This window comes from Bombina bombina, chromosome 3 (genome assembly GCF_027579735.1).
Source record: "Bombina bombina isolate aBomBom1 chromosome 3, aBomBom1.pri, whole genome shotgun sequence".
NCBI lineage: Eukaryota > Metazoa > Chordata > Amphibia > Anura > Bombinatoridae > Bombina > Bombina bombina.
Genome location: NC_069501.1, coordinates 1,254,076,143 through 1,254,102,825, shown reverse-complemented (window position 1 = coordinate 1,254,102,825; position 26,683 = coordinate 1,254,076,143). Strand labels below are relative to the sequence as shown.

The 26,683-nt window shown below is 43.1% G+C and overlaps 1 protein-coding gene across 3 annotated transcripts in view; it reads right to left on the bottom strand.

Annotated features, from left to right (window-relative positions):
- CLPB (caseinolytic mitochondrial matrix peptidase chaperone subunit B) overlaps window positions 1–26,683 on the bottom strand; it is a 540,105-nt gene that overhangs the window by 336,302 nt on the left and 177,120 nt on the right. For all 3 annotated transcript variants that reach the window (XM_053708781.1, XM_053708783.1, XM_053708784.1), the window contains one exon: window positions 11,823–11,920. In XM_053708781.1, coding sequence (XP_053564756.1) covers window positions 11,823–11,920 — 98 coding nt within the window. The remainder of the gene's footprint in view (window positions 1–11,822; window positions 11,921–26,683) is intronic.

Genomic DNA, 26,683 nt, shown 5'->3' with positions numbered 1-26,683 from the left:
CAGAGGCCTCATTTTTAAAGGCCCAGGTGGAAGCCACAGCTCTAGTAGAATGAGCTGTAATCCTTTCAGGAGGCTGCTGTCCAGCAGTCTCATAGGCTAAACGGATTATACTCCGAAGCCAAAAAGAGAGAGAGGTTGCTGAGGCCTTCTGACCTCTCCTCTGTCCAGAGTAAACAACAAACAGGTTAGATGTTTGGCGAAAATCTTTAGTAGCCTGTAAGTAAAACTTCAAGGCACGGACTACGTCTAGATTATGCAAAAGACGTTCCTTCTTTGAAGAAGGATTAGGACATAATGATGGAACAACAATCTCTTGATTGATATTCTTGTTAGAAACCACTTTAGGTAAAAACCCAGGTTTTGTACGCAGAACAACTTTATCTCAATGAAAGATCAGATAAGGAGAATCACAATGTAAGGCAGATAACTCCGAGACTCTTCGAGCCGAGGAAATAGCCATCAGAAAAATAACTTTCCATGAAAGAAGTTTGATATCAATAGAATGAAGGGGTTCAAACTGAACCCCTTGAAGAACTTTAAGAACCAAGTTTAAGCTCCATGGAGGAGCAACAGGTTTAAACCCAGGCTTAATTCTAACTAAAGCCTGACAAAATGCCTGAACGTCTGGAACTTCTGCCAGACGCTTGTGTAAAAGAATAGACAGAGCAGAAATCTGTCCCTTTAAAGAACTAGCTGATAATCCTTTGTCCAAACCCTCTTGGAGGAAGGACAATATCCTAGGAATCCTAACCCTACTCCATGAGTAATTCTTGGATTCACACCAATGAAGATATTTACGACATATCTTGTGGTAAATTTTCCTGGTGACAGGCTTTCGTGCCTGTATTAAGGTATCAATTACTGACTCGGAGAAGCCACGCTTTGATAGGATCAAGCGTTCAATCTCCATGCAGTCAGTCTCAGAGAAAGTAGATTCGGATGATTGAAAGGACCTTGTATTAGAAGGTCTTATCTCAGAGGCAGAGTCCATGGTGGAAAGGATGACATGTCCACTAGGTCTGCATACCAGGTCCTGCGTGGCCACGCAGGCGCTATCAATATCACCGATGCTCTTTCCGGTTTGATTTTGGCAATCAGACGAGGGAGCAGAGGAAACGGTGGAAACACATAAGCCAGGTTGAAGAACCAAGGCGCTGCTAGAGCATCTATCAGTGCCGCTTCTGGGTCCCTGAACCTGGATCCGTAACAAGGAAGCTTGGCGTTCTGGCGAGACGCCATGAGATCCAATTCTGGTTTGCCCCAACGGAGAACCAATTGAGCAAACACCTCCAGATGGAGTTCCCATTCCCCCGGATGAAAAGTCTGACGACTTAGAAAATCAGCCTCCCAGTTCTCTACACCTGGGATATGGATCGCCGACAGGTGGCAAGAGTGAGTCTCTGCCCAGCAAATTATCTTGGAGACTTCTGACATCGCTAGGGAATTCCTGGTTCCCCCTTGATGGTTGATGTAAGCCACAGTCGTGATGTTGTCCGACTGAAATCTGATGAACCTCAGTGTTGCTAGCTGAGGCCAAGCCAGAAGAGCATTGAATATTGCTCTTAACTCCAGAATATTTATTGGGAGGAGTTTCTCCTCCTGAGTCCATGAACCCTGAGCCTTCAGGGAGTTCCAGACTGCACCCCAACCTAGAAGGCTGGCATCTGTTGTTACAATTGTCCAATCTGGTCTGCGAAAGGTCATATCCTTGGACAGCTGGGCCCGAGATAACCACCAGAGAAGAGAATCTCTGGTTTCCTGATCCAGATTTAGTAGAGGGGACAAATCTGTGTAATCCCCATTCCACTGACTGAGCATGCATAATTGCAGCGGTCTGAGATGCAGGCGCGCGAATGGCACTATGTCCATCGCCGCTACCATTAAGCCGATTACTTCCATGCACTGAGCCACCGTGGGGTGCGGAATGGAGTGAAGAACACGGCAAGCATTTAGAAGTTTTGATAACCTGGACTCTGTTAGGTAAATTTTCATTTCTACAGAATCTATTAGAGTCCCTAGGAAGGAAACTCTCGTGAGAGGAGATAGAGAACTCTTTTCTTCGTTCACTTTCCACCCATGCGACCTCAGGAATGCCAGAACTATCTCTGTATGAGATTTGACAATTTGAAAGCTTGACGCCTGTATCAGGATGTCGTCCTGTATCAGGATGCCTCGCGGTCTTAGGACCGCCAGAAGTGAGCCCAGAACCTTTGTAAAAATTCTTGGGGCTGTAGCCAACCCGAATGGAAGAGCTACAAATTGGTAATGCCTGTCTAGAAAGGCAAACCTCAGGAACTGATGATGATTCTTGTGAATCGGAATGTGAAGGTAGGCATCCTTTAAGTCCACTGTGGTCATGTACTGACCCTCTTGGATCATGGGTAAAATGGTTCGAATAGTTTCCATCTTGAATGACGGAACTCTAAGGAATTTGTTTAGGATCTTTAAATCCAAAATTGGTCTGAAGGTTCCCTCTTTTTTGGGAACCACAAACAGATTTGAATAAAACCCCTGTCCTTGTTCCGTCCGCGGAACTGGATGGATCACTCCCATTACAAGGAGATCTTGTGCGTAGCTTAGGAATGCCTCTTTCTTTATCTGGTTTGCAGATAATCTTGAAAGGTGAAATCTCCCTTGTGGAGGAGAAGCTTTGAAGTCCAGAAGATATCCCTGAGATATGATCTCCAACGCCCAGGGATCCTGAACATCTCTTGCCCACGCCTGGGCGAAGAGAGAGAGTCTGCCCCCTACTAGATCCGCTGTCGGATAGGGGGCCGCTCCTTCATGCTGTCTTAGAGGCAGCAGCAGGCTTTCTGGCCTGCTTGCCCTTGTTCCAGGACTGGTTAGGTTTCCAGGCCTGCTTGGATTGAGCAAAAGTTCCCTCTTGTTTTGAAGCAGAGGAAGTTGATGCTGCACCTGCCTTGAAATTTCGAAAGGCACGAAAATTAGACTGTTTGGCCTTTGATTTGGCCCTGTCCTGAGGAAGGGTATGACCCTTACCTCCAGTAATGTCAGCAATAATTTCTTTCAAACCAGGCCCGAATAAGGTCTGCCCCTTGAAAGGAATGTTGAGTAATTTAGACTTTGAAGTCACATCAGCTGACCAGGATTTGAGCCATAGCGCCCTACGCGCCTGGATGGCGAATCCGGAATTCTTAGCCGTTAGTTTAGTCAAATGAACAATGGCATCAGAAACAAATGAGTTCGCTAGCTTAAGAGTTCTAAGCTTGTCAACAATTTCAGTCAATGGAGCTGTATGGATTGCCTCTTCCAGGGCCTCAAACCAGAATGCCGCCGCAGCAGTGACTACAAAAAACTAAAAACTAAAAACTACATTTAAACACCAAAAAAACTCTTAACCATCTCCGTGGAGATGTTGCCTGTGCAACGGCAAAGAGAATGACTGGGGTGGGCGGAGCCTAGGAGGGATCATGTGACCAGCTTTGCTGGGACTCTTTGCCATTTCCTGTTGGGGAAGAGAATATCCCACAAGTAAGGATGACGCCGTGGACCGGACACACCAATGTTGGAGAAACATTTTCTTAAGGTAACCCTCTAATTTTTTATCCATTGGATCTGAAAAAGCACAACTGTCCTCAACCGGGATAGTGGTACGCTTTGCTAAAGTAGAAACTGCTCCCTCCACCTTAGGGACAGTCTGCCATAAGTCCCGTGTAGTGGCATCTATTGGAAACATTTTTCTAAATATAGGAGGTGGGGAAAAGGGCACACCGGGCCTATCCCACTCCTTACTAATAATTTCTGTAAGCCTTTTAAGTATTGGAAAAACATCAGTACTCACCGGCACTGCATAGTATTTATCCAGCCTACACAATTTCTCTGGCACTGCATTTACAAATCTAGACAAGTCAGAAGACTTGCTTATACCTTATCTTCTGACTTTTCTAGATTTGTAAATGGTTTACACAATGAGTTATTTTCTCTACATTTTGGATTCTAAACTCACTTTTCGCCTCCCCATATTTTAAATTGCTGTTGTGTATATATATATATATATATATATATATATATATATATATATATATATATACACATACACACACACTAGAGTTTCAAAAACTGGAAAGGAGAATTTAATTTCCCATATTTTGACCCATACAGGGACCATTCAGTCTTGTCACTGAACAACTACTACTATGGCATTTAGCTGTGGATTATGCTTTAGAATAAACTATGCAGATGGTTTACAAAACAGAGGGCAATATTGTAAAACATAATCAAATACACTGAGGAAATGAACTCCTTAGAGAAAAAGTGTAACACGACGGCCCCTGAGATCTGCTACAGAAGCTGAGGGGATATATAGCAGTCTTGGCGCAGGTATGTGGAAAGCAGATGGCATGTACGGACAAGGTAAATACGACTGCCGCAAGAACAAGTAAATCACGTTAGTGGGTCAGCAGGTTTTGTGCAAGAGGTTTAATGGGAGAATAAAAACAAAAAGAAACAAAACAAATGTCAGTGCATCATGCAAATAAAATATATGTGCAGAGCTTAGTTTAAATACTGCTGCCAATTCATTCTCAGTCTGTGATTAAAATGAGCCATAAATTCCTGCAGAGTCCCACTAGAGAGTGGATACAGAATTGCTGGCTGCCAGGGGCCCGTCCCCTCCAGCTGACTGTTCATCACATTCCCATGTCAGTTCTTGGTGGTTTATAAGCAGATTCATTTTATGGGCAGACAGAGCCAGATACTGACTCTTAGTGCTGCGGAGACACAGGTATTGGCGGCAGTAAAGCAGATTCACTGGCAGTGAAAGAGTCACTTATAATATCATACATATCTAATTATTACCTCTTATAAATAGGTGGGACAGACCTGGGAATATAACACTATAGAACACAGTGTCCATCGTAAAGGGATTATGTAGTTCTTTTAATCCTCTTGTTTTGCCCAAAAGAGGGCTATTCTTCCCCAAAAGAGAAACAGGGGTCTTTCAGCCAATTATAATAAGCAGCACATAGCTGATATCATTATATTAGTTGAAAATATAATTTAAACAATTTTTTCTATTAAAAGGAAAAGAAAACATAAAAAGAAAGAGAAAAAAAAACCCAAATAAATATACAACGTTCCCTTTAATGTCTAAAGATCACAATACGGCCCCATCATGCTTTATTTCTGATGTTTAGGTCTGTCACAAGGAATGACTGCAGTACATGGTTGCAATTGTCTCTACCGCCCCCCTGTTGCAACACACAATGCCCACGTGTGCCTCATTAATACAGCAGATAGTTCTGCCTCTCTCTGTAACTAACTTATTCCTGCCCTCACTACAACTTGCCATAAATATTCAACGTGAGGGCTGTTATGGTTTAGTTGTGGCGTATGTGTGTATGTCTGTTACTATTAAATGAAGAGGTGTACGGTATTATCAGACAGAGGTGTATACTGTGTGACAGGGTTTATAGTTAGCATCATTTAATAAAGAAGTGCATGCTGGGAACTATATAGTAACAAGTTGTACGGTATTATCAGACAGAGGTGTATACTGTGTGAGAAGGTTTATGGTCTGTATTATCTAATAAAGAGGTGCATGCTGGGAACTATATAGTAACAAGTTGTACGGTATTATCAGACAGAGGTGTAATACTGTGTGAGAAGGTTTATGGTTAGTATCATCTAATAAAGAGGTGCATGCTGGGAACTATACAGTAACAAGTTGTACGGTATTATCAGACAGAGGTGTAATACTGTGTGAGAAGGTTTATCGTCAGTATTATCTAATAAAGAGGTGCATGCTGGGAACAATATAGTAACAAGGTGTACGGTATTATCAGACAGAGGTGTATACTGTGTGAGAAGGTTTATGGTCTGTATTATCTAATAAAGAGGTGCATGCTGGGAACAATATAGTAACAAGGTGTACGGTATTATCAGACAGAGGAGTATACTGGGTGACAGGGTTTATAGTTAGTATCATCTAATAAAGAAGTGCATGCTGGGAACTATACAGTAACAACGTGTATGGTATTATCAGAAAGAGGTGTATACTGGGTGACAGGGTTTATAGTTAGTATCATCTAATAAAGAGGTGCATGCTGGGAACTATATAGTAACAACGTGTATGGTATTATCAGACAGAGGTGTATACTGTGTGACAGGGTTTATAGTTAGTATCATCTAATAAAGAAGTGCATGCTGGGAACTATATAGTAACAAGTTGTACGGTATTATCAGACAGAGGTGTATACTGTGTGACAGGGTTTATAGTTAGTATCATCTAATAAAGAAGTGCATGCTGGGAACTATATAGTAACAACGTGTACGGTATTATCAGACAGAGGTGTATACTGGGTGACAGGGTTTATAGTTAGTATCATCTAATAAAGAGGTGCATGCTGGGAACTATATAGTAACAAGGTGTACGGTATTAACAGACAGAGGTGTAATACTGTGTGAGAAGGTTTATCGTCAGTATTATCTAATAAAGAGGTGCATGCTGGGAACTATATAGTAACAACGTGTATGGTATTATCAGACAGAGGTGTATACTGGGTGACAGGGTTTATAGTTAGTATCATCTAATAAAGAGGTGCATGCTGGGAACTATATAGTAACAACGTGTATGGTATTATCAGACAGAGGTGTATACTGTGTGAGAAGGTTTATCGTCTGTATTATCTAATAAAGAGGTGCATGCTGGGAACAATATAGTAACAAGGTGTACGGTATTATCAGACAGAGGTGTAATACTGTGTGAGAAGTTTTATGGTTAGTATCATCTAATAAAGAGGTGCATGCTGGGAACTATATAGTAACAAGTTGTACGGTATTATCAGACAGAGGTGTATACTGGCTGACAGGGTTTATAGTTAGTATCATCTAATAAAGAGGTGCATGCTGGGAACTATACAGTAACAAGTTGTACGGTATTATCAGATAGAGGAGTATACTGTGTGACAGGGTTCATAGTTAGTATCATCTAATAAAAAGGTGCATGCTGGGAACTATATAGTAACAACGTGTATGGTATTATCAGATAGAGGAGTATACTGTGTGACAGGGTTCATAGTTAGTATCATCTAATAAAGAGGTGCATGCTGGGAACTATATAGTAACAACGTGCATGGTATTATCAGACAGAGGTGTATACTGTGTGACAGGGCATATAGTTAGAATCATGTAATAAAGAGGTGCATGCTGGGAACTATATAGTAACAAGGTGTACGGTATTATCAGACAGAGGAGTATACTGTGTGAGAAGGTTTATCGTCGGTATTTAATAAAGAGGTGCATGCTGGGAACTATATAGTAACAAGGTATATGGTATTATCAGACAGAGGAGTATACTGTGTGAGAAGGTTTATCGTTGGTATTTAATAAAGAGGTGCATGCTGGGAACTATATAGTAACAAGGTATATGGTATTATCAGACAGAGGAGTATACTGTGTGAGAAGGTTTATCGTCGGTATTTAATAAAGAGGTGCATGCTGGGAACTATATAGTAACAAGGTATATGGTATTATCAGAGAGGAGTATACTGGGTGAGATGGTTTATAGTTAGCTAGAATCATGTAATAAAGAGGTGCATGCTGGGAACTATATAGTAACAAGGTGTACGGTATTATCAGACAGAGGAGTATACTGTGTGAGAAGGTTTATCGTCGGTATTTAATAAAGAGGTGCATGCTGGGAACTATATAGTAACAAGGTATATGGTATTATCAGACAGAGGAGTATACTGTGTGAGATGGTTTATCGTCGGTATTTAATAAAGAGGTGCATGCTGGGAACTATATAGTAACAAGGTATATGGTATTATCAGACAGAGGTGTATACTGTGTGACAGGGCATATAGTTAGAATCATGTAATAAAGAGGTGAATGCTGGGAACTATATAGTAACAAGGTGTACGGTATTATCAGACAGAGGCGTATACTGTGTGAGAAGGTTTATCGTCGGTATTTAATAAAGAGGTGCATGCTGAGAAAGATATAGTAACAAGGTGTATAGTATTATAAGACAGTAGTGTATACTGTGTGGGAAGGTTTATGGTCTTTATAAAGAGGTGCATGCTGGGAACTATATAGTAACAAGGTGTATAGTATTATAAGACAGTAGTGTATACTGTGTGGGAAGTTTTATGGTCTTTATGAAGACGTGCATGCTGGGATATGTGATACAGCTATACAGACTGCCACTGTTTGTATATAGCTAAATCCTGTAGAAGAGTTTGTTTCATATCACCAGAGGAGTGCTGGGTAATAATATGCAACCTCTATACAGTACTGCTCTATAGTTAGGATTATGTGCTGTGTATAGGTACAGTCATTTATGCATTACTGGCACAAGGTAAGCATTTTTAACACTCTTAAAGGGGTCAAACACATAGGTAAAGTCAGGGCCTGTAAACACTGCGGCTCCTCAGTAGGACACAGCAGGGTATTGGTTTTAGGTTTGTGCTGCTGTTGCTCCTCATTATCTGCCCTTTTATAACACAGCTTTCAAGCAGTACTTTAATTAAAATACTTATTGTGTGGGGTTATTCTAATATACAGTTATCATTATCACTATCTGAAGACCGTTGTCGTCACAATATATATATGCTGAGTAATATCTGTCTTTATGTACGCACGTGCGTATGTACAGCACAGCACCCTGAAATGTGTGAACTGGTTCCTACTACCAGACTGATTAACTAGTATTCAGCCAAAGCATCAGCTTAATACAATGGTTACAACCACGTAACACAGCAGTGTTGCAACCACATAACACAGCAGTGTTGCAACCACATAACACAGCAGTGTTGCAACCACATAACACAGCAGTGTTGCAACCACATAACACAGCAGTGTTGCAACCACATAACACAGCAGTGTTGCAACCACATAACACAGCAGTGTTGCAACCACATAACACAGCAGAGTTGCAACCACATAACACAGCAGTGTTGCAACCACATAACACAGCAGTGTTGCAACCACATAACACAGCAGTGTTGCAACCACATAACACAGCAGTGTTGCAACCACATAACACAGCAGTGTTGCAACCACATAACACAGCAGTGTTGCAACCACATAACACAGCAGTGTTGCAACCACATAACACAGCAGTGTTGCAACCACATAACACAGCGGTGTTGCAACCACATAACACAGCGGTGTTGCAACCACATAACACAGCGGTGTTGCAACCACATAACACAGCAGTGTTGCAACCACATAACACAGCAGTGTTGCAACCACATAACACAGCAGTGTTGCAACCACATAACACAGCAGTGTTGCAACCACATAACACAGCAGTGTTGCAACCACATAACACAGCAGTGTTGCAACCACATAACACAGCAGTGTTGCAACCACATAACACAGCAGTGTTGCAACCACATAACACAGCAGTGTTGCAACCACATAACACAGCAGTGTTGCAACCACATAACACAGCAGTGTTGCAACCACATAACACAGCAGTGTTGCAACCACATAACACAGCAGTGTTGCAACCACATAACACAGCAGTGTTGCAACCACATAACACAGCAGTGTTGCAACCACATAACACAGCAGTGTTGCAACCACATAACACAGCAGTGTTGCAACCACATAACACAGCAGTGTTGCAACCACATAACACAGCAGTGTTGCAACCACATAACACAGCAGTGTTGCAACCACATAACACAGCAGTGTTGCAACCACATAACACAGCAGTGTTGCAACCACATAACACAGCAGTGTTGCAACCACATAACACAGCAGTGTTGCAACCACATAACACAGCAGTGTTGCAACCACATAACACAGCAGTGTTGCAACCACATAACACAGCAGTGTTGCAACCACATAACACAGCAGTGTTGCAACCACATAACACAGCAGTGTTGCAACCACATAACACAGCAGTGTTGCAACCACATAACACAGCAGTGTTGCAACCACATAACACAGCAGTGTTGCAACCACATAACACAGCAGTGTTGCAACCACATAACACAGCAGTGTTGCAACCACATAACACAGCAGTGTTGCAACCACATAACACAGCAGTGTTGCAACCACATAACACAGCAGTGTTGCAACCACATAACACAGCAGTGTTGCAACCACATAACACAGCAGTGTTGCAACCACATAACACAGCAGTGTTGCAACCACATAACACAGCAGTGTTGCAACCACATAACACAGCAGTGTTGCAACCACATAACACAGCAGTGTTGCAACCACATAACACAGCAGTGTTGCAACCACATAACACAGCAGTGTTGCAACCACATAACACAGCAGAGTTGCAACCACATAACACAGCAGAGTTGCAACCACATAACACAGCAGAGTTGCAACCACATAACACAGCAGAGTTGCAACCACATAACACAGCAGAGTTGCAACCACATAACACAGCAGAGTTGCAACCACATAACACAGCAGAGTTGCAACCACATAACACAGCAGAGTTGCAACCACATAACACAGCAGAGTTGCAACCACATAACACAGCAGAGTTGCAACCACATAACACAGCAGAGTTGCAACCACATAACACAGCAGAGTTGCAACCACATAACACAGCAGTTGCAACCACATAACACAGCAGTTGCAACCACATAACACAGCAGTTGCAACCACATAACACAGCAGTTGCAACCACATAACACAGCAGTTGCAACCACATAACACAGCAGTTGCAACCACATAACACAGCAGTTGCAACCACATAACACAGCAGTTGCAACCACATAACACAGCAGTTGCAACCACATAACACAGCAGTTGCAACCACATAACACAGCAGTTGCAACCACATAACACAGCAGTTGCAACCACATAACACAGCAGTTGCAACCACATAACAACACAGCAGGTGCAACCACATAACAACACAGCAGGTGCAACCACATAACAACACAGCAGAGTTGCAACCACATAACACAGCAGAGTTGCAACCACATAACACAGCAGGTGCAACCACATAACACAGCAGAGTTGCAACCACATAACACAGCAGAGTTGCAACCACATAACACAGCAGAGTTGCAACCACATAACACAGCAGAGTTGCAACCACATAACACAGCAGAGTTGCAACCACATAACACAGCAGAGTTGCAACCACATAACACAGCAGAGTTGCAACCACATAACACAGCAGAGTTGCAACCACATAACACAGCAGAGTTGCAACCACATAACACAGCAGAGTTGCAACCACATAACACAGCAGAGTTGCAACCACATAACACAGCAGAGTTGCAACCACATAACACAGCAGGTGCAACCACATAACACAGCAGGTGCAACCACATAACACAGCAGGTGCAACCACATAACACAGCAGGTGCAACCACATAACACAGCAGGTGCAACCACATAACACAGCAGGTGCAACCACATAACACAGCAGGTGCAACCACATAACACAGCAGTTGCAACCACATAACACAGCAGTTGCAACCACATAACACAGCAGTTGCAACCACATAACACAGCAGTTGCAACCACATAACACAGCAGTTGCAACCACATAACACAGCAGTTGCAACCACATAACACAGCAGTTGCAACCACATAACACAGCAGTTGCAACCACATAACACAGCAGTTGCAACCACATAACACAGCAGTTGCAACCACAAAATACAGCAGTTGCAACCACAAAATACAGCGGATGCAATCCCATAATACAGTGGTTACAATCCCATAATACAGTGGTTACAATCCCATAATACAGTGGTTACAATCCCATAATACAGTCGTTACAATCCCATAATACAGTCGTTACAATCCCATAATACAGTAGTTACGATCAAATAATACAATGTTTACGATCATATAGGAGATAAACATACCTTGGTCTCCCATGATTTAAGCAGCTTTTTAATCTCCCCTTCTCGCGCATAGTCTAGAGGACTGTGCCCCATGTCGTTCTTCTGCAGTGGGTTGGCACCTGGGGGAGAAGGGGCTGTAGGTTAAATCTCTGTATAGCCAAGAAGCAGCTATGACAATCCTGCATGTAACTGGTATGAAGGAGGAACAATACCGGTTACATCATAAGTTATACATAGTAAATACACAAAACCTTCAGATGGTTCACAGATCAGAATCTGCCATTAACTTGTGCACTAATAATCTCGCTGTTAAAGTGCCATATAATAATGTTATGTATTCTTCTAGACTGGAGTTAGAAAACACAGTAACTTCAGATATGTTTTATAGATTGTATTTAGTTATAGGTCGGTTTTAAAGTTTTATTTTTCAGCCAACAACTAACCCAAATATTGTTATTAATAAATCTGCTGTCTGTGGATCACACTACTACAACCTTACTCCCCCTTAAAGTAACCCAGCTCAGTTATCCTTTAAACTGAAGTTGCTTCTTGTACCAACACGGAGCCTACCTGTGGCCCTAATGTGTTTTAGTTTATAAATGTGCTCCCACATCCCCAAATGATGGATAATCAAGCACACCGTTTTCAACCTTTATAGTTATATCTTCAATATTAATTCTATAAAGAACTTAAATTTCTATAAAGTACTGGGCACTGTCATGTTATCTCTCTCTTCTGCTGAGGACAATTACAGACCAATATAAAACAAACAACAAGAGAATATGCAGACAAGGTTGTTCGGCATATAGCAGTAAATACACATTGCTGCATGCAATGCAAGGACATATTTTCAATCCTTGAATGCGTATTTTGGGAAGGGATAGAAATCTGAAAAAAACAATGAAATTGACCAATGCCTGACGGTTTTAAAAAATATGAGGCTATAAATAGAAGAAACCGAATAAACTATTTTGTCTTTTACTAGTTGACCTACAACCCATAAAGTGTTTTCCACAGAAAATATTGCCAGCTGGGTGTCATTATGAAGTAGCTGTGTGAGGGCAGTGTAATACTTTGCAATATTATAACATTTTCTATTATCTATAAATGTTACTTAAAGTGAATGTCAATTTTGATGCTAAAGTGCCAGTTTTTTTAAAAATTTGATTAAAAACAGGGGCACTCTAATCCATAAAAATTTACATTTCTCCAACATTGGTGTGTCCGGTCCACGGCGTCATCCTTACTTGTGGGAATATCTCTTCCCCAACAGGAAATGGCAAAGAGTCCCAGCAAAGCTGGCCATATAGTCCCTCCTAGGCTCCGCCCACCCCAGTCATTCTCTTTGCCGTTGCACAGGCAACATCTCCACGGAGATGGTTAATAGTATGTGTTGTTTAAATGTAGTTTTTTTTTATTCTACTATCAAGAGTTTGTTATTTTAAAATAGTGCTGGTATGTACTATTTACTCTGAAACAGAAAAGGATGAAGATTTCTGTTTGTGAGAGGAAGATGATTTTAGCAGACAGTAACTAAAATCGATTGCTGTTTCCACATAGGACTGTTGAGATGAAGTAACTTCAGTTGGGGGAAACAGTTAGCAGACTTTTCTGCTTAAGGTATGACTAGCCATATTTCTAACAAGACCATGTAATGCTGGAAGGCTGTCATTTCCCCTCATGGGGACCGGTAAGCCATTTTCTTAGTTTCAAACAGAATAAAGGGCTTAATATGGGCTATAAAACTGGTGGACACTTTTATGGGCTAAATCGATTGCTTTATTTGGACATTTTATACATGTTTATGCTGATAATTCACACTTATAAACTTGGGGAACGTTTTTTAACGTCAGGCACTATGTTAGACACCTTTTCCAGTCAGGAAGGGCCTTCCCAGTTGTAGGCTGAGCCTCATTTTTGCGCCATTACTGTGCAGTTGTTTTTGAGAGCAAGACATGCAGATGCATGTGTGAGGACCTGAAAATAGTTGGAAAAGTTTCTAGAAGGCGTCATTTGGTATCGTATTCCCCTCTGGGCTTGGTTAGGTCACAGCAAAGACTGTAGCTGGGACTGTATAGGGGTTTATTTTGTAAACGGCTCCGGTTCCGTTATTTTAAGGGTTAAAGCTCTGAAAATTGGTGTGCAATACTTTTAATGCTTTAAGACACTGTGGTGAAATTTTGGTAAATTTTGAACAATTCCTTCATACTTTTTCACATATTCAGTAATAAAGTGTACTCTGTTTAAAATTTAAAGTGACAGTAACGGTTTTGTTTTAAAACGTTTTTTTGTGCTTTATTGACAAGTTTAAGCCTGTTTAACATGTCTGTGCCTTCGGATAAGCTATGTTCTATATGTATGAAAGCCAATGTGTCTCCCCATTCAAAATTGTGTGATAATTGTGCCATAGCGTCCAAACAAAGTAAGGACAGTACTGCCACAGATAATGAAATTGCCCAAGATGATTCCTCAGATGAGGGGAGTAGACATGATACTACATCATCTCCTACTGTGTCTACACCAGTTTTGCCCACGCAGGAGGCCCCTAGTACATCTAGCGCGCCAATGCTTATTACCATGCAACAATTGACGGCTGTAATAGATAACTCCATAGCAAATATTTTATCCAAAATGCCTGCATATCAGAGAAAGCGCGATTGCTCTGTTTTAAACACTGAAGAGCAGGAGGGCGCTGATGATAATTGTTCTGTCATACCCTCACACCAATCTGAAGTGGCCATGAGGGAGGTTTTGTCAGATGGAGAAATTTCAGATTCAGGAAAAATTTCTCAACAAGCTGAACCTGATGTTGTGACATTTAAATTAGAACATCTCCGCGCACTGCTTAAGGAGGTGTTATCTACTCTGGATGATTGTGACAACTTGGTCATTCCAGAGAAATTATGCAAGATGGACAAGTTTCTAGAGGTTCCGGTGCACCCCGACGCTTTTCCTATACCCAAGCGGGTGGCGGACATAGTGAATAAGGAGTGGGAGAAGCCCGGCATACCTTTTGTTCCCCCCCCTATATTTAAGAAATTATTTCCTATGGTCGACCCCAGAAAGGACTTATGGCAGACAGTCCCTAAGGTCGAGGGGGCAGTTTCTACTCTAAACAAGCGAACTACTATTCCCATCGAGGATAGTTGTGCTTTCAAAGATCCTATGGATAAAAAATTGGAAGGCTTGCTTAAAAAGATTTTTGTACAGCAAGGTTACCTTCTACAACCCATTTCGTGCATTGTTCCTGTCACTACAGCAGCGTGGTTCTGGTTCGAGGAACTAGAAAAGTCGCTCAGTAGAGAGACTCCATATGAGGAGGTTATGGACAGAGTTCACGCACTTAAGTTGGCCAACTCCTTTATTTTGGATGCCGCTTTGCAATTAGCTAGATTAGCGGCAAAAAATTCAGGGTTTGCAATTGTGGCGCGCAGAGCGCTTTGGCTAAAGTCTTGGTCAGCGGATGTATCATCCAAGACAAAATTGCTTAACATCCCTTTCAAAGGTAAAACTCTCTTTGGGCCAGAATTGAAAGAGATTATCTCAGACATCACTGGGGGAAAGGGCCACGCCCTTCCACAAGATAGGCCTTTCAAGGCCAAGAATAAGTCTAATTTTCGTTCCTTTCGCAATTTCAGGAACGGACCGGCCTCTAATTCTGCATCCTCTAAGCAAGAGGGTAATGCCTTACAGCCCAAACCAGCCTGGAAACCTATGCAAGGCTGGAACAAAGGTAAGCAGGCCAAAAAGCCTGCTGCTGCTAACAAAACAGCATGAAGGAGTAGCCGTCGATCCGGGACCGGATCTAGTAGGGGGCAGACTCTCTCTCTTTTCTCAGGCTTGGGCAAGAGATGTTCAGGATCCCTGGGCACTAGAAATAGTTTCTCAGGGTTATCTTATGGAATTCAGGGAACTACCCCCAAGGGGAAGGTTCCACATGTCTCACTTATCCTTAAACCAAATAAAGAGACAGGCGTTCTTACATTGTGTAGAAGACCTGTTAAAGATGGGAGTAATACACCCTGTTCCAAGGACGGAACAAGGAATGGGATTTTACTCAAATCTGTTCGTAGTTCCCAAAAAAGAGGGAACCTTCAGACCAATTCTGGATTTAAAGATCCTAAACAAATTTCTCAGGGTACCATCGTTCAAAATGGAAACCATTCGAACAATTCTACCCACTATCCAGGAAGGTCAATTTATGACTACCGTGGATCTAAAGGATGCGTACCTACATATTACTATCCACAAAGAACATCATCAGTTCCTAAGGTTAGCCTTTCTGGACAAACATTACCAGTTTGTGGCCCTCCCATTCGGATTAGCCACTGCTCCAAGGATTTTCACAAAGGTACTCGGGTCCCTTCTAGCGGTTCTAAGACCGAGGGGCATTGCAGTAGTACCATACTTGGACGACATTCTAATACAAGCGTCCCTTTCAAAAGCAAAGGCTCATACAGACATCGTTCTGGCCTTTCTCAGATCTCACGGATGGAAGGTGAACATAGAAAAAAGTTCTCTGTCTCCGTCAACGAGAGTTCCCTTCTTGGGAACAATAATAGATTCCTTAGAAATGAGGATTTTTCTGACAGATGTCAGAAAGTCAAAACTTCTAAGCGCTTGTCAAGTTCTTCACTCTGTTCCACGTCCTTCCATAGCTCAGTGCATGGAACTAGTAGGGTTGATGGTTGCAGCAATGGACATAGTTCCTTTTGCGCGAATTCATCTAAGACCATTACAACTGTGCATGCTCAAACAGTGGAATGGGGACTATACAGACTTGTCTCCAGTGATTCAAGTAGATCAGAAGACCAGAGATTCACTCCGTTGGTGACTGACCCTGGACCATCTATCCCAGGGAATGAGCTTCCGCAGACCAGAGTGAGTCATTGTCACGACCGACGCCAGCCTAGTGGGCTGGGGCGCAGTCTGGGAACCCCTGAAAGCTCAGGGACTATGGTCTCGGGAAGAGTCTCTTCTCCCGATAAACATTCTGGAACTAAGAGCGATATTCAATGCTCTCAGGGCTTGGCCTCAGCTTGCAAAGGCCAGATTCATAAGATTCCAATCAGACAACATGACGACTGTTGCGTATATCAATCATCAGGGGGGAACAAGGAGTTCCCTAGCGATGAAAGAAGTGACCAAAATAATACAATGGGCGGAGGATCACTCCTGCCATCTATCTGCGATCCACATCCCAGGTGTGGAAAACTGGGAAGCGGATTATCTGAGTCGTCAGACATTCCATCCGGGGGAGTGGGAACTCCACCCGGAGATCTTTGCCCAGTTGACTCAATTATGGGGCATTCCAGACATGGATCTGATGGCGTCTCGTCAGAACTTCAAGGTTCCTTGCTACGGGTCCAGATCCAGGGATCCCAAGGCGACTCTAGTGGATGCACTAGTAGCACCTTGGACCTTCAACCTAGCGTATGTGTTTCCACCGTTTCCTCTCATTCCCAGGCTGGTAGCCAGGATCAAACAGGAGAGGGCCTTGGTGATCTTGATAGCTCCTGCGTGGCCACGCAGGACTTGGTATGCAGACCTGGTGAATATGTCATCGGTTCCACCATGGAAGCTACCTTTGAGACAGGACCTTCTTGTTCAGGGTCCATTCGAACATCCAAATCTGGTCTCCCTCCAGCCGACGGCTTGGAGATTGAACGCTTGATTCTATCAAAGCGTGGGTTTTCAGATTCTGTGATAGATACTCTGGTTCAGGCCAGAAAACCAGTGACTAGAAAAATCTACCATAAAATATGGAAAAGATATATCTGTTGGTGTGAATCCAAGGGATTCCCATGGAACAAGATAAAAATTCCTAAGATTCTTTCCTTTCTGCAGGAAGGTTTGGATAAAGGTTTATCTGCGAGTTCTCTAAAAGGACAGATTTCTGCTTTATCTGTCTTACTACACAAACGACTGGCAGCTGTGCCAGATGTTCAAGCATTTGTTCAGGCTCTGGTTAGAATCAAGCCTGTTTACAGACCTTTGACTCCTCCCTGGAGTCTAAATCTAGTTCTTTCAGTTCTTCAAGGGGTTCCGTTTGAACCTCTACATTCCATAGATATTAAGTTATTATCTTGGAAAGTCTTGTTTTTGGTTGCTATTTCTTCTGCTAGAAGAGTTTCAGAGTTATCTGCTCTGCAGTGTACTCCGCCCTATCTGGTGTTCCATTCAGATAAGGTTGTTTTGCGTACTAAGCCTGGTTTTCTTCCAAAGGTTGTTTCCAACAAGAATATTAACCAGGAGATAGTTGTACCTTCTTTGTGTCCGAATCCAGTTTCAAAGAAGGAACGTTTGCTACACAATTTAGATGTAGTCCGTGCTCTAAAATTCTACTTAGCAGCTACAAAAGAGTTCAGACAAACATCTTCTCTGTTTGTCGTCTATTCTGGTAAAAGGAGAGGTCAAAAAGCAACTTCTACCTCTCTTTCCTTTTGGCTTAAAAGCATCATCCGATTGGCTTACGAGACTGCCGGACGGCAGCCTCCTGAAAGAATCACAGCTCACTCCACTAGGGCTGTGGCTTCCACATGGGCCTTCAAGAACAAGGCTTCTGTTGATCAGATATGTAAGGCAGCGACTTGGTCTTCACTGCACACTTTTGCCAAATTTTACAAATTTGATACTTTTGCTTCTTCGGAGGCTATTTTTGGGAGAAAGGTTTTGCAAGCCGTGGTGCCTTCCGTTTAGGTAACCTGATTTGCTCCCTCCCTTCATCCGTGTCCTAAAGCTTTGGTATTGGTTCCCACAAGTAAGGATGATGCCGTGGACCGGACACACCAATGTTGGAGAAAACAGAATTTATGTTTACCTGATAAATTACTTTCTCCAACGGTGTGTCCGGTCCACGGCGTCATCCTTACTTGTGGGATATTCTCTTCCCCAACAGGAAATGGCAAAGAGCCCAGCAAAGCTGGTCACATGATCCCTCCTAGGCTCCGCCTACCCCAGTCATTCGACCGACGTTAAGGAGGAATATTTGCATAGGAGAAACCATATGGTACCGTGGTGACTGTAGTTAAAGAAAATAAATTATCAGACCTGATTAAAAAAACCAGGGCGGGCCGTGGACCGGACACACCGTTGGAGAAAGTAATTTATCAGGTAAACATAAATTCTGTTTTCTCCAACATAGGTGTGTCCGGTCCACGGCGTCATCCTTACTTGTGGGAACCAATACCAAAGCTTTAGGACACGGATGAAGGGAGGGAGCAAATCAGGTCACCTAAATGGAAGGCACCACGGCTTGCAAAACCTTTCTCCCAAAAATAGCCTCAGAAGAAGCAAAAGTATCAAACTTGTAAAATTTGGTAAAAGTGTGCAGTGAAGACCAAGTCGCTGCCCTACATATCTGATCAACAGAAGCCTCGTTCTTGAAGGCCCATGTGGAAGCCACAGCCCTAGTGGAATGAGCCGTGATTCTTTCGGGAGGCTGCCGTCCGGCAGTCTCGTAAGCCAATCTGATGATGCTTTTAATCCAAAAAGAGAGAGAGGTAGAAGTTGCTTTTTGACCTCTCCTTTTACCAGAATAAACAACAAACAAGGAAGATGTTTGTCTAAAATCCTTTGTAGCATCTAAATAGAATTTTAGAGCGCGAACAACATCCAAATTGTGCAACAAACGTTCCTTCTTTGAAACTGGTTTCGGACACAGAGAAGGTACGATAATCTCCTGGTTAATGTTTTTGTTAGAAACAACTTTTGGAAGAAAACCAGGTTTAGTACGTAAAACCACCTTATCTGCATGGAACACCAGATAAGGAGGAGAACACTGCAGAGCAGAGAATTCTGAAACTCTTCTAGCAGAAGAGATTGCAACTAAAAACAAAACTTTCCAAGATAATAACTTAATATCAACGGAATGCAAGGGTTCAAACGGAACCCCCTGAAGAACTGAAAGAACTAAATTGAGACTCCAAGGAGGAGTCAAAGGTTTGTAAACAGGCTTAATTCTAACCAGAGCCTGAACAAAGGCTTGAACATCTGGCACAGCGGCCAGCTTTTTGTGAAGTAACACAGACAAGGCAGAAATCTGTCCCTTCAGGGAACTTGCAGATAATCCTTTTTCCAATCCTTCTTGAAGGAAGGATAGAATCCTAGGAATCTTAACCTTGTCCCAAGGGAATCCTTTAGATTCACACCAACAGATATATTTTTTCCAAATTTTGTGGTAAATCTTTCTAGTTACAGGCTTTCTGGCCTGAACAAGAGTATCGATAACAGAATCTGAGAATCCTCGCTTCGATAAGATCAAGCGTTCAATCTCCAAGCAGTCAGCTGGAGTGAAACCAGATTCGGATGTTCGAACGGACCCTGAACAAGAAGGTCTCGTCTCAAAGGTAGCTTCCAAGGAGGAGCCGATGACATATTCACCAGATCTGCGAACCAAGTCCTGCGTGGCCACGCAGGAGCTATCAAGATCACCGACGCCCTCTCCTGATTGATCCTGGCTACCAGCCTGGGGATGAGAGGAAACGGCGGGAACACATAAGCTAGTTTGAAGGTCCAAGGTGCTACTAGTGCATCCACTAGAGCCGCCTTGGGATCCCTGGATCTGGACCCGTAGCAAGGAACTTTGAAGTTCTGACGAGAGGCCATCAGATCCATGTCTGGAATGCCCCACCGCTGAGTGACTTGGGCAAAGATTTCCGGATGGAGTTCCCACTCCCCCGGATGCAATGTCTGACGACTCAGAAAAACATAATTTATGCTTACCTGATAAATTCCTTTCTTCTGTTGTGTGATCAGTCCACGGGTCATCATTACTTCTGGGATATAACTCCTCCCCAACAGGAAATGCAAGAGGATTCACCCAGCAGAGCTGCATATAGCTCCTCCCCTCTACGTCAGTCCCAGTCATTCGACCAAGAATCAACGAGAAAGGAGTAACCAAGGGTGAAGTGGTGACTGGAGTATAATTTAAAAGATATTTACCTGCCTTAAAAACAGGGCGGGCCGTGGACTGATCACACAACAGAAGAAAGGAATTTATCAGGTAAGCATAAATTATGTTTTCTTCTGTTATGTGTGATCAGTCCACGGGTCATCATTACTTCTGGGATACCAATACCAAAGCAAAAGTACACGGATGACGGGAGGGAAAGGCAGGCTCATTATACAGAAGGAACCACTGCCTGAAGAACCTTTCTCCCAAAAATAGCCTCCGAAGAAGCAAAAGTGTCAAATTTGTAAAATTTGGAAAAAGTATGAAGTGAAGACCAAGTTGCAGCCTTGCAAATCTGTTCAACAGAGGCCTCATTCTTAAAGGCCCAAGTGGAAGCCACAGCTCTAGTGGAGTGAGCTGTAATTCTTTCAGGAGGCTGCTGTCCAGCAGTCTCATAGGCTAAACGTATTATGCTACGAAGCCAAAAGGAGAGAGAGGTAGCAGAAGCTTTTTGACCTCTCCTCTGTCCAGAGTAAACGACAAACAAGGAAGAAGTTTGGCGAAAATCTTTAGTTGCCTGCAAGTAGAACTTGAGGGCACGAACTACATCCAGATTGTGTAAAAGACGTTCCTTCTTTGAAGAAGGATTTGGACACAAGGATGGGACAACAATCTCTTGATTGATGTTCCTGTTAGTGACTACCTTAGGTAAGAACCCAGGTTTAGTACGCAGAACTACCTTGTCTGAGTGAAAAATCAGATAAGGGGAATCACAATGTAAGGCTGATAACTCAGAGACTCTTCGAGCCGAGGAAATAGCCATTAAAAACAGAACTTTCCAAGATAACATTTTTATATCAATGGAATGAAGGGGTTCAAACGGAACACCCTGTAAAACGTTAAGAACTAAGTTTAAACTCCATGGTGGAGCAACAGCTTTAAACACAGGCTTGATCCTAGCTAAAGCCTGACAAAAGGACTGGACGTCTGGGTTTTCTGACAGACGTCTGTGTAACAAGATGGACAGAGCTGAAATCTGTCCCTTTAATGAACTAGCTGATAAACCCTTTTCTAAACCTTCTTGTAGAAAAGACAGTATCCTAGCGATCCTAACCTTACTCCAGGAGTAACCTTTGGATTCGCACCAGTATAGGTATTTCCGCCATATTTTATGGTAAATCCTTCTGGTAACAGGCTTCCTAGCCTGAATTAGGGTATCAATAACCGACTCAGAAAAACCACGTTTTGATAAAATCAAGCGTTCAATTTCCAAGCAGTCAGCTTCAGAGAAGTTAGATTTTGATGTTTGAATGGACCCTGTATCAGAAGGTCCTGTCTTAGAGGTAGAGACCAAGGCGGACAGGATGACATGTCCACTAGATCTGCATACCAAGTCCTGCGTGGCCATGCAGGTGCTATTAGAATTACTGATGCTCTCTCCTGTTTGATTTTGGCAATCAATCGAGGAAGCAGCGGGAAGGGTGGAAACACATAAGCCATCCTGAAGTTCCAAGGTGCTGTCAAAGCATCTATCAGAACTGCTCCCGGATCCCTGGATCTGGACCCGTAGCGAGGAAGTTTGGCGTTCTGGCGAGACGCCATGAGATCTATCTCTGGTTTGCCCCAACGTCGAAGTATTTGGGCAAAGACCTCCGGATGAAGTTCCCACTCCCCCGGATGAAAAGTCTGGCGACTCAAGAAATCCGCCTCCCAGTTCTCCACTCCCGGGATGTGGATTGCTGACAGGTGGCAAGAGTGAGACTCTGCCCAGCGAATTATCTTTGATACTTCCATCATTGCTAGGGAGCTTCTTGTCCCTCCCTGATGGTTGATGTAAGCTACAGTCGTGATGTTGTCCGACTGAAACCTGATGAACCCCCGAGTTGTTAACTGGGGCCAAGCCAGAAGGGCATTGAGAACTGCTCTCAATTCCAGAATGTTTATTGGAAGGAGACTCTCCTCCTGATTCCATAGTCCCTGAGCCTTCAGAGAATTCCAGACAGCGCCCCAACCTAGTAGGCTGGCGTCTGTTGTTACAATTGTCCAGTCTGGCCTGCTGAATGGCATCCCCCTGGACAGGTGTGGCCGATAAAGCCACCATAGAAGAGAATTTCTGGTCTCTTGATTCAGATTCAGAGTAGGGGACAAATCTGAGTAATCCCCATTCCACTGACTTAGCATGCATAATTGCAGCGGTCTGAGGTGTAGGCGTGCAAAAGGTACTATGTCCATTGCCGCTACCATTAAGCCGATCACCTCCATGCATTGAGCTACTGACGGGTGTTGAATGGAATGAAGGACGCGGCATGCATTTTGAAGCCTTGTTAACCTGTCTTCTGTCAGGTAAATCTTCATTTCTACAGAATCTATAAGAGTCCCCAAGAATGGAACTCTTGTGAGAGGAAAGAGAGAACTCTTCTTTTCGTTCACTTTCCATCCATGCGACCTTAGAAATGCCAGAACTAACTCTGTATGAGACTTGGCAGTTTGAAAGCTTGAAGCTTGAATTAGAATGTCGTCTAGGTACGGAGCTACCGAAATCCCTCGCGGTCTTAGTACCGCTAGAAGGGCACCCAGAACCTTTGTGAAGATTCTTGGAGCCGTAGCCAATCCGAATGGAAGAGCTACAAACTGGTAGTGCCTGTCTAAGAAGGCAAACCTTAGATACCGGTGATGATCTTTGTGGATCGGTATGTGAAGGTAAGCATCCTTTAAATCCACTGTGGTCATGTACTGACCCTCTTGGATCATGGGTAAGATTGTCCGAATAGTTTCCATTTTGAACGATGGAACTCTTAGGAATTTGTTTAGAGTCTTTAAATCTAAGATTGGCCTGAAAGTTCCCTCTTTTTTGGGAACCACAAACAGGTTTGAGTAGAACCCTTGTCCTTGTTCCGACCGCGGAACCGGATGGATCACTCCCATTAATAACAGATCTTGTACGCAGCGTAGAAACGCTTCTTTCTTTATCTGGTTTGTTGACAACCTTGACAGATGAAATCTCCCTCTTGGGGGAGATAATTTGAAGTCTAGAAGGTATCCCTGTGATATGATCTCTAGAGCCCAGGGATCCTGAACATCTCTTGCCCAGGCCTGGGCGAAGAGAGAGAGTCTGCCCCCCACTAGATCCGGTCCCGGATCGGGGGCTCTCGGTTCATGCTGTCTTTGGGGCAGCAGCAGGTTTCCTGGCCTGCTTGCTCTTGTTCCAGGACTGGTTAGGCTTCCAGCCTTGCCTGTAACGAGCAACAGCTCCTTCCTGTTTTGGTGCAGTGGAGGTTGATGCTGCTCCTGTTTTAAAGTTCCGAAAGGGACGAAAATTAGACTGTCTAGCCTTAGCTTTGGCTTTGTCTTGAGGTAGGGCGTGGCCCTTACCTCCTGTAATGTCAGCGATAATCTCTTTCAAACCGGGCCCAAATAAAGACTGCCCCTTGAAAGGTATATTAAGTAATTTGGACTTAGAAGTAACATCAGCTGACCAGGATTTTAGCCACAGCGCCCTACGTGCCTGTATGGCGAATCCTGAGTTCTTAGCCGTAAGTTTGGTTAAATGTACTACGGCCTCCGAAATGAAGGAATTAGCTAGTTTAAGGACTCTAAGCCTGTCCGTAATGTCGTCTAGCGTAGATGAACTAAGGTTCTCTTCAAGCGACTCAATCCAAAATGCTGCCGCAGCCGTAATCGGCGCGATACATGCAAGGGGTTGTAATATAAAACCTTGTTGAACAAACATTTTCTTTAGGTAACCCTCTAATTTTTTATCCATTGGATCTGAGAAAGCACAGCTATCCTCCACCGGGATAGTGGTACGCTTAGCTAAAGTAGAAACTGCTCCCTCCACCTTGGGGACCGTTTGCCATAAGTCCCGAGTGGTGGCGTCTATTGGAAACATCTTTCTAAATATTGGAGGGGGTGAGAACGGCACACCGGGTCTATCCCACTCCTTAGTAACAATTTCAGTTAGTCTCTTAGGTATAGGAAAAACGTCAGTACTCGCCGGTACCGCAAAGTATTTATCCAACCTACACAGTTTCTCTGGTATTGCAACGGTGTTACAATCGTTGAGAGCTGCTAAGACCTCCCCTAGTAATACACGGAGGTTCTCCAATTTAAATTTAAAATTTGAAATATCTGAGTCCAATCTGTTTGGATCAGAACCGTCACCCACAGAATGAAGCTCTCCGTCCTCATGCTCTGCGAGCTGTGACGCAGTATCAGACATGGCCCTAGCATTGTCAGCGCACTCTGTTCTCACCCCAGAGTGATCACGCTTGCCTCTTAGTTCTGGTAATTTAGACAAAACTTCAGTCATAACAGTAGCCATATCTTGTAATGTTATCTGTAATGGCCGCCCAGATGTACTAGGCGCCAAAATATCACGCACCTCCCGGGCGGGAGATGCAGGTACTGCCGCGTGAGGCGAGTTAGTCGGCATAACTCTCCCCTCGCTGTTTGGTGAAATTTGTTCACATTGTACAGATTGACTTTTATTTAAAGTAGCATCAATACAGTTAGTACATAAATTTCTATTGGGCTCCACCTTGGCATTGGAACAAATGACACAGATATCTTCCTCTGAGTCAGACATGTTTAACACACTAGCAAAAAACTTACAACTTGGTTATAATCTTTTTTAGCAAAAAACGTACTGTGCCTCAAAGAGGTACTAACGATTAAATGACAGTTGAAATAGTGAACTGAAAAACAGTTATAGCATCAAACTTTAAAACAACAAAACTTTAAGCAAAGGTTTGTTCCCATTAGTAAAATAACATAATTAAATTTGACATAAAAAATACAAAGCAACGTTTTTATTCACAGTCACTAAAAGAATTCTCACAGCTCTGCTGAGAGAATTTACCTCCCTTCAAAGAAGTTTGAAGACCCCTGAGATCTATCAGAGATGAACCGGATCATGCAGGAAAAATAAAAGTAACTGACTGGTATTTTTTGATGCGTAGCAAAGAGCGCCAAAACGGCCCCTCCCTCTCCCACACAGCAGTGAAGAGAAACGAAACTGTCACAAATAAAGCAAAAAAAAAAAAAAAAAAAAAAAACTGCCAAGTGGAAAATAATGCCCAAATATTTATTCACACAGTACCTCAGCAATGTAAACGATTCTACATTCCAGCAAAAACGTTTAACATGATAAATAGTTATTAAAAAGGATTAGTGACCTTTAACAGAGTAGTTCCGGTGAAATACCATCCCCAGAATACTGAAGTGTATACATACATGTCATTTTAACGGTATGGCAGGATTTTCTCATCAATTCCATTCAGAAAATAAAAACTGCTACATACCTCAATGCAGATTCCTCTGCCCGCTGTCCCCTGATCTGAAGCCTTTACCTCCCTCAGATGGCCGAGAACAGCAATATGATCTTAACTACTCCGGTTAAAATCATAGTAAAAAACTCTGACAGATTCTTCCTCAAACTCTGCCAGAGAAGTAATAACACGCTCCGGTGCTATTTTAAAATAACAAACTTTTGATTGAAGTCATAAAAACTAAGTATAATCACCATAGTCCTCTCACACATCCTATCTAGTCGTTGGGTGCAAGAGAATGACTGGGACTGACGTAGAGGGGAGGAGCTATATGCAGCTCTGCTGGGTGAATCCTCTTGCATTTCCTGTTGGGGAGGAGTTATATCCCAGAAGTAATGATGACCCGTGGACTGATCACACATAACAGAAGAAATCCGCTTCCCAATTTTCCACTCCTGGGATGTGGATAGCAGACAGGTGGCAGGAGTGAGACTCCGCCCATAGAATGATTTTGGTCACTTCTTCCATCGCCAGGGAACTCCTTGTTCCCCCCTGATGGTTGATGTACGCAACAGTTGTCATGTTGTCTGATTGAAACCGTATGAACTTGGCCCTCGCTAGCTGAGGCCAAGCCTTGAGAGCATTGAATATCGCTCTCAGTTCCAGAATATTTATCGGTAGAAGAGATTCTTCCCGAGACCAAAGACCCTGAGCTTTCAGGG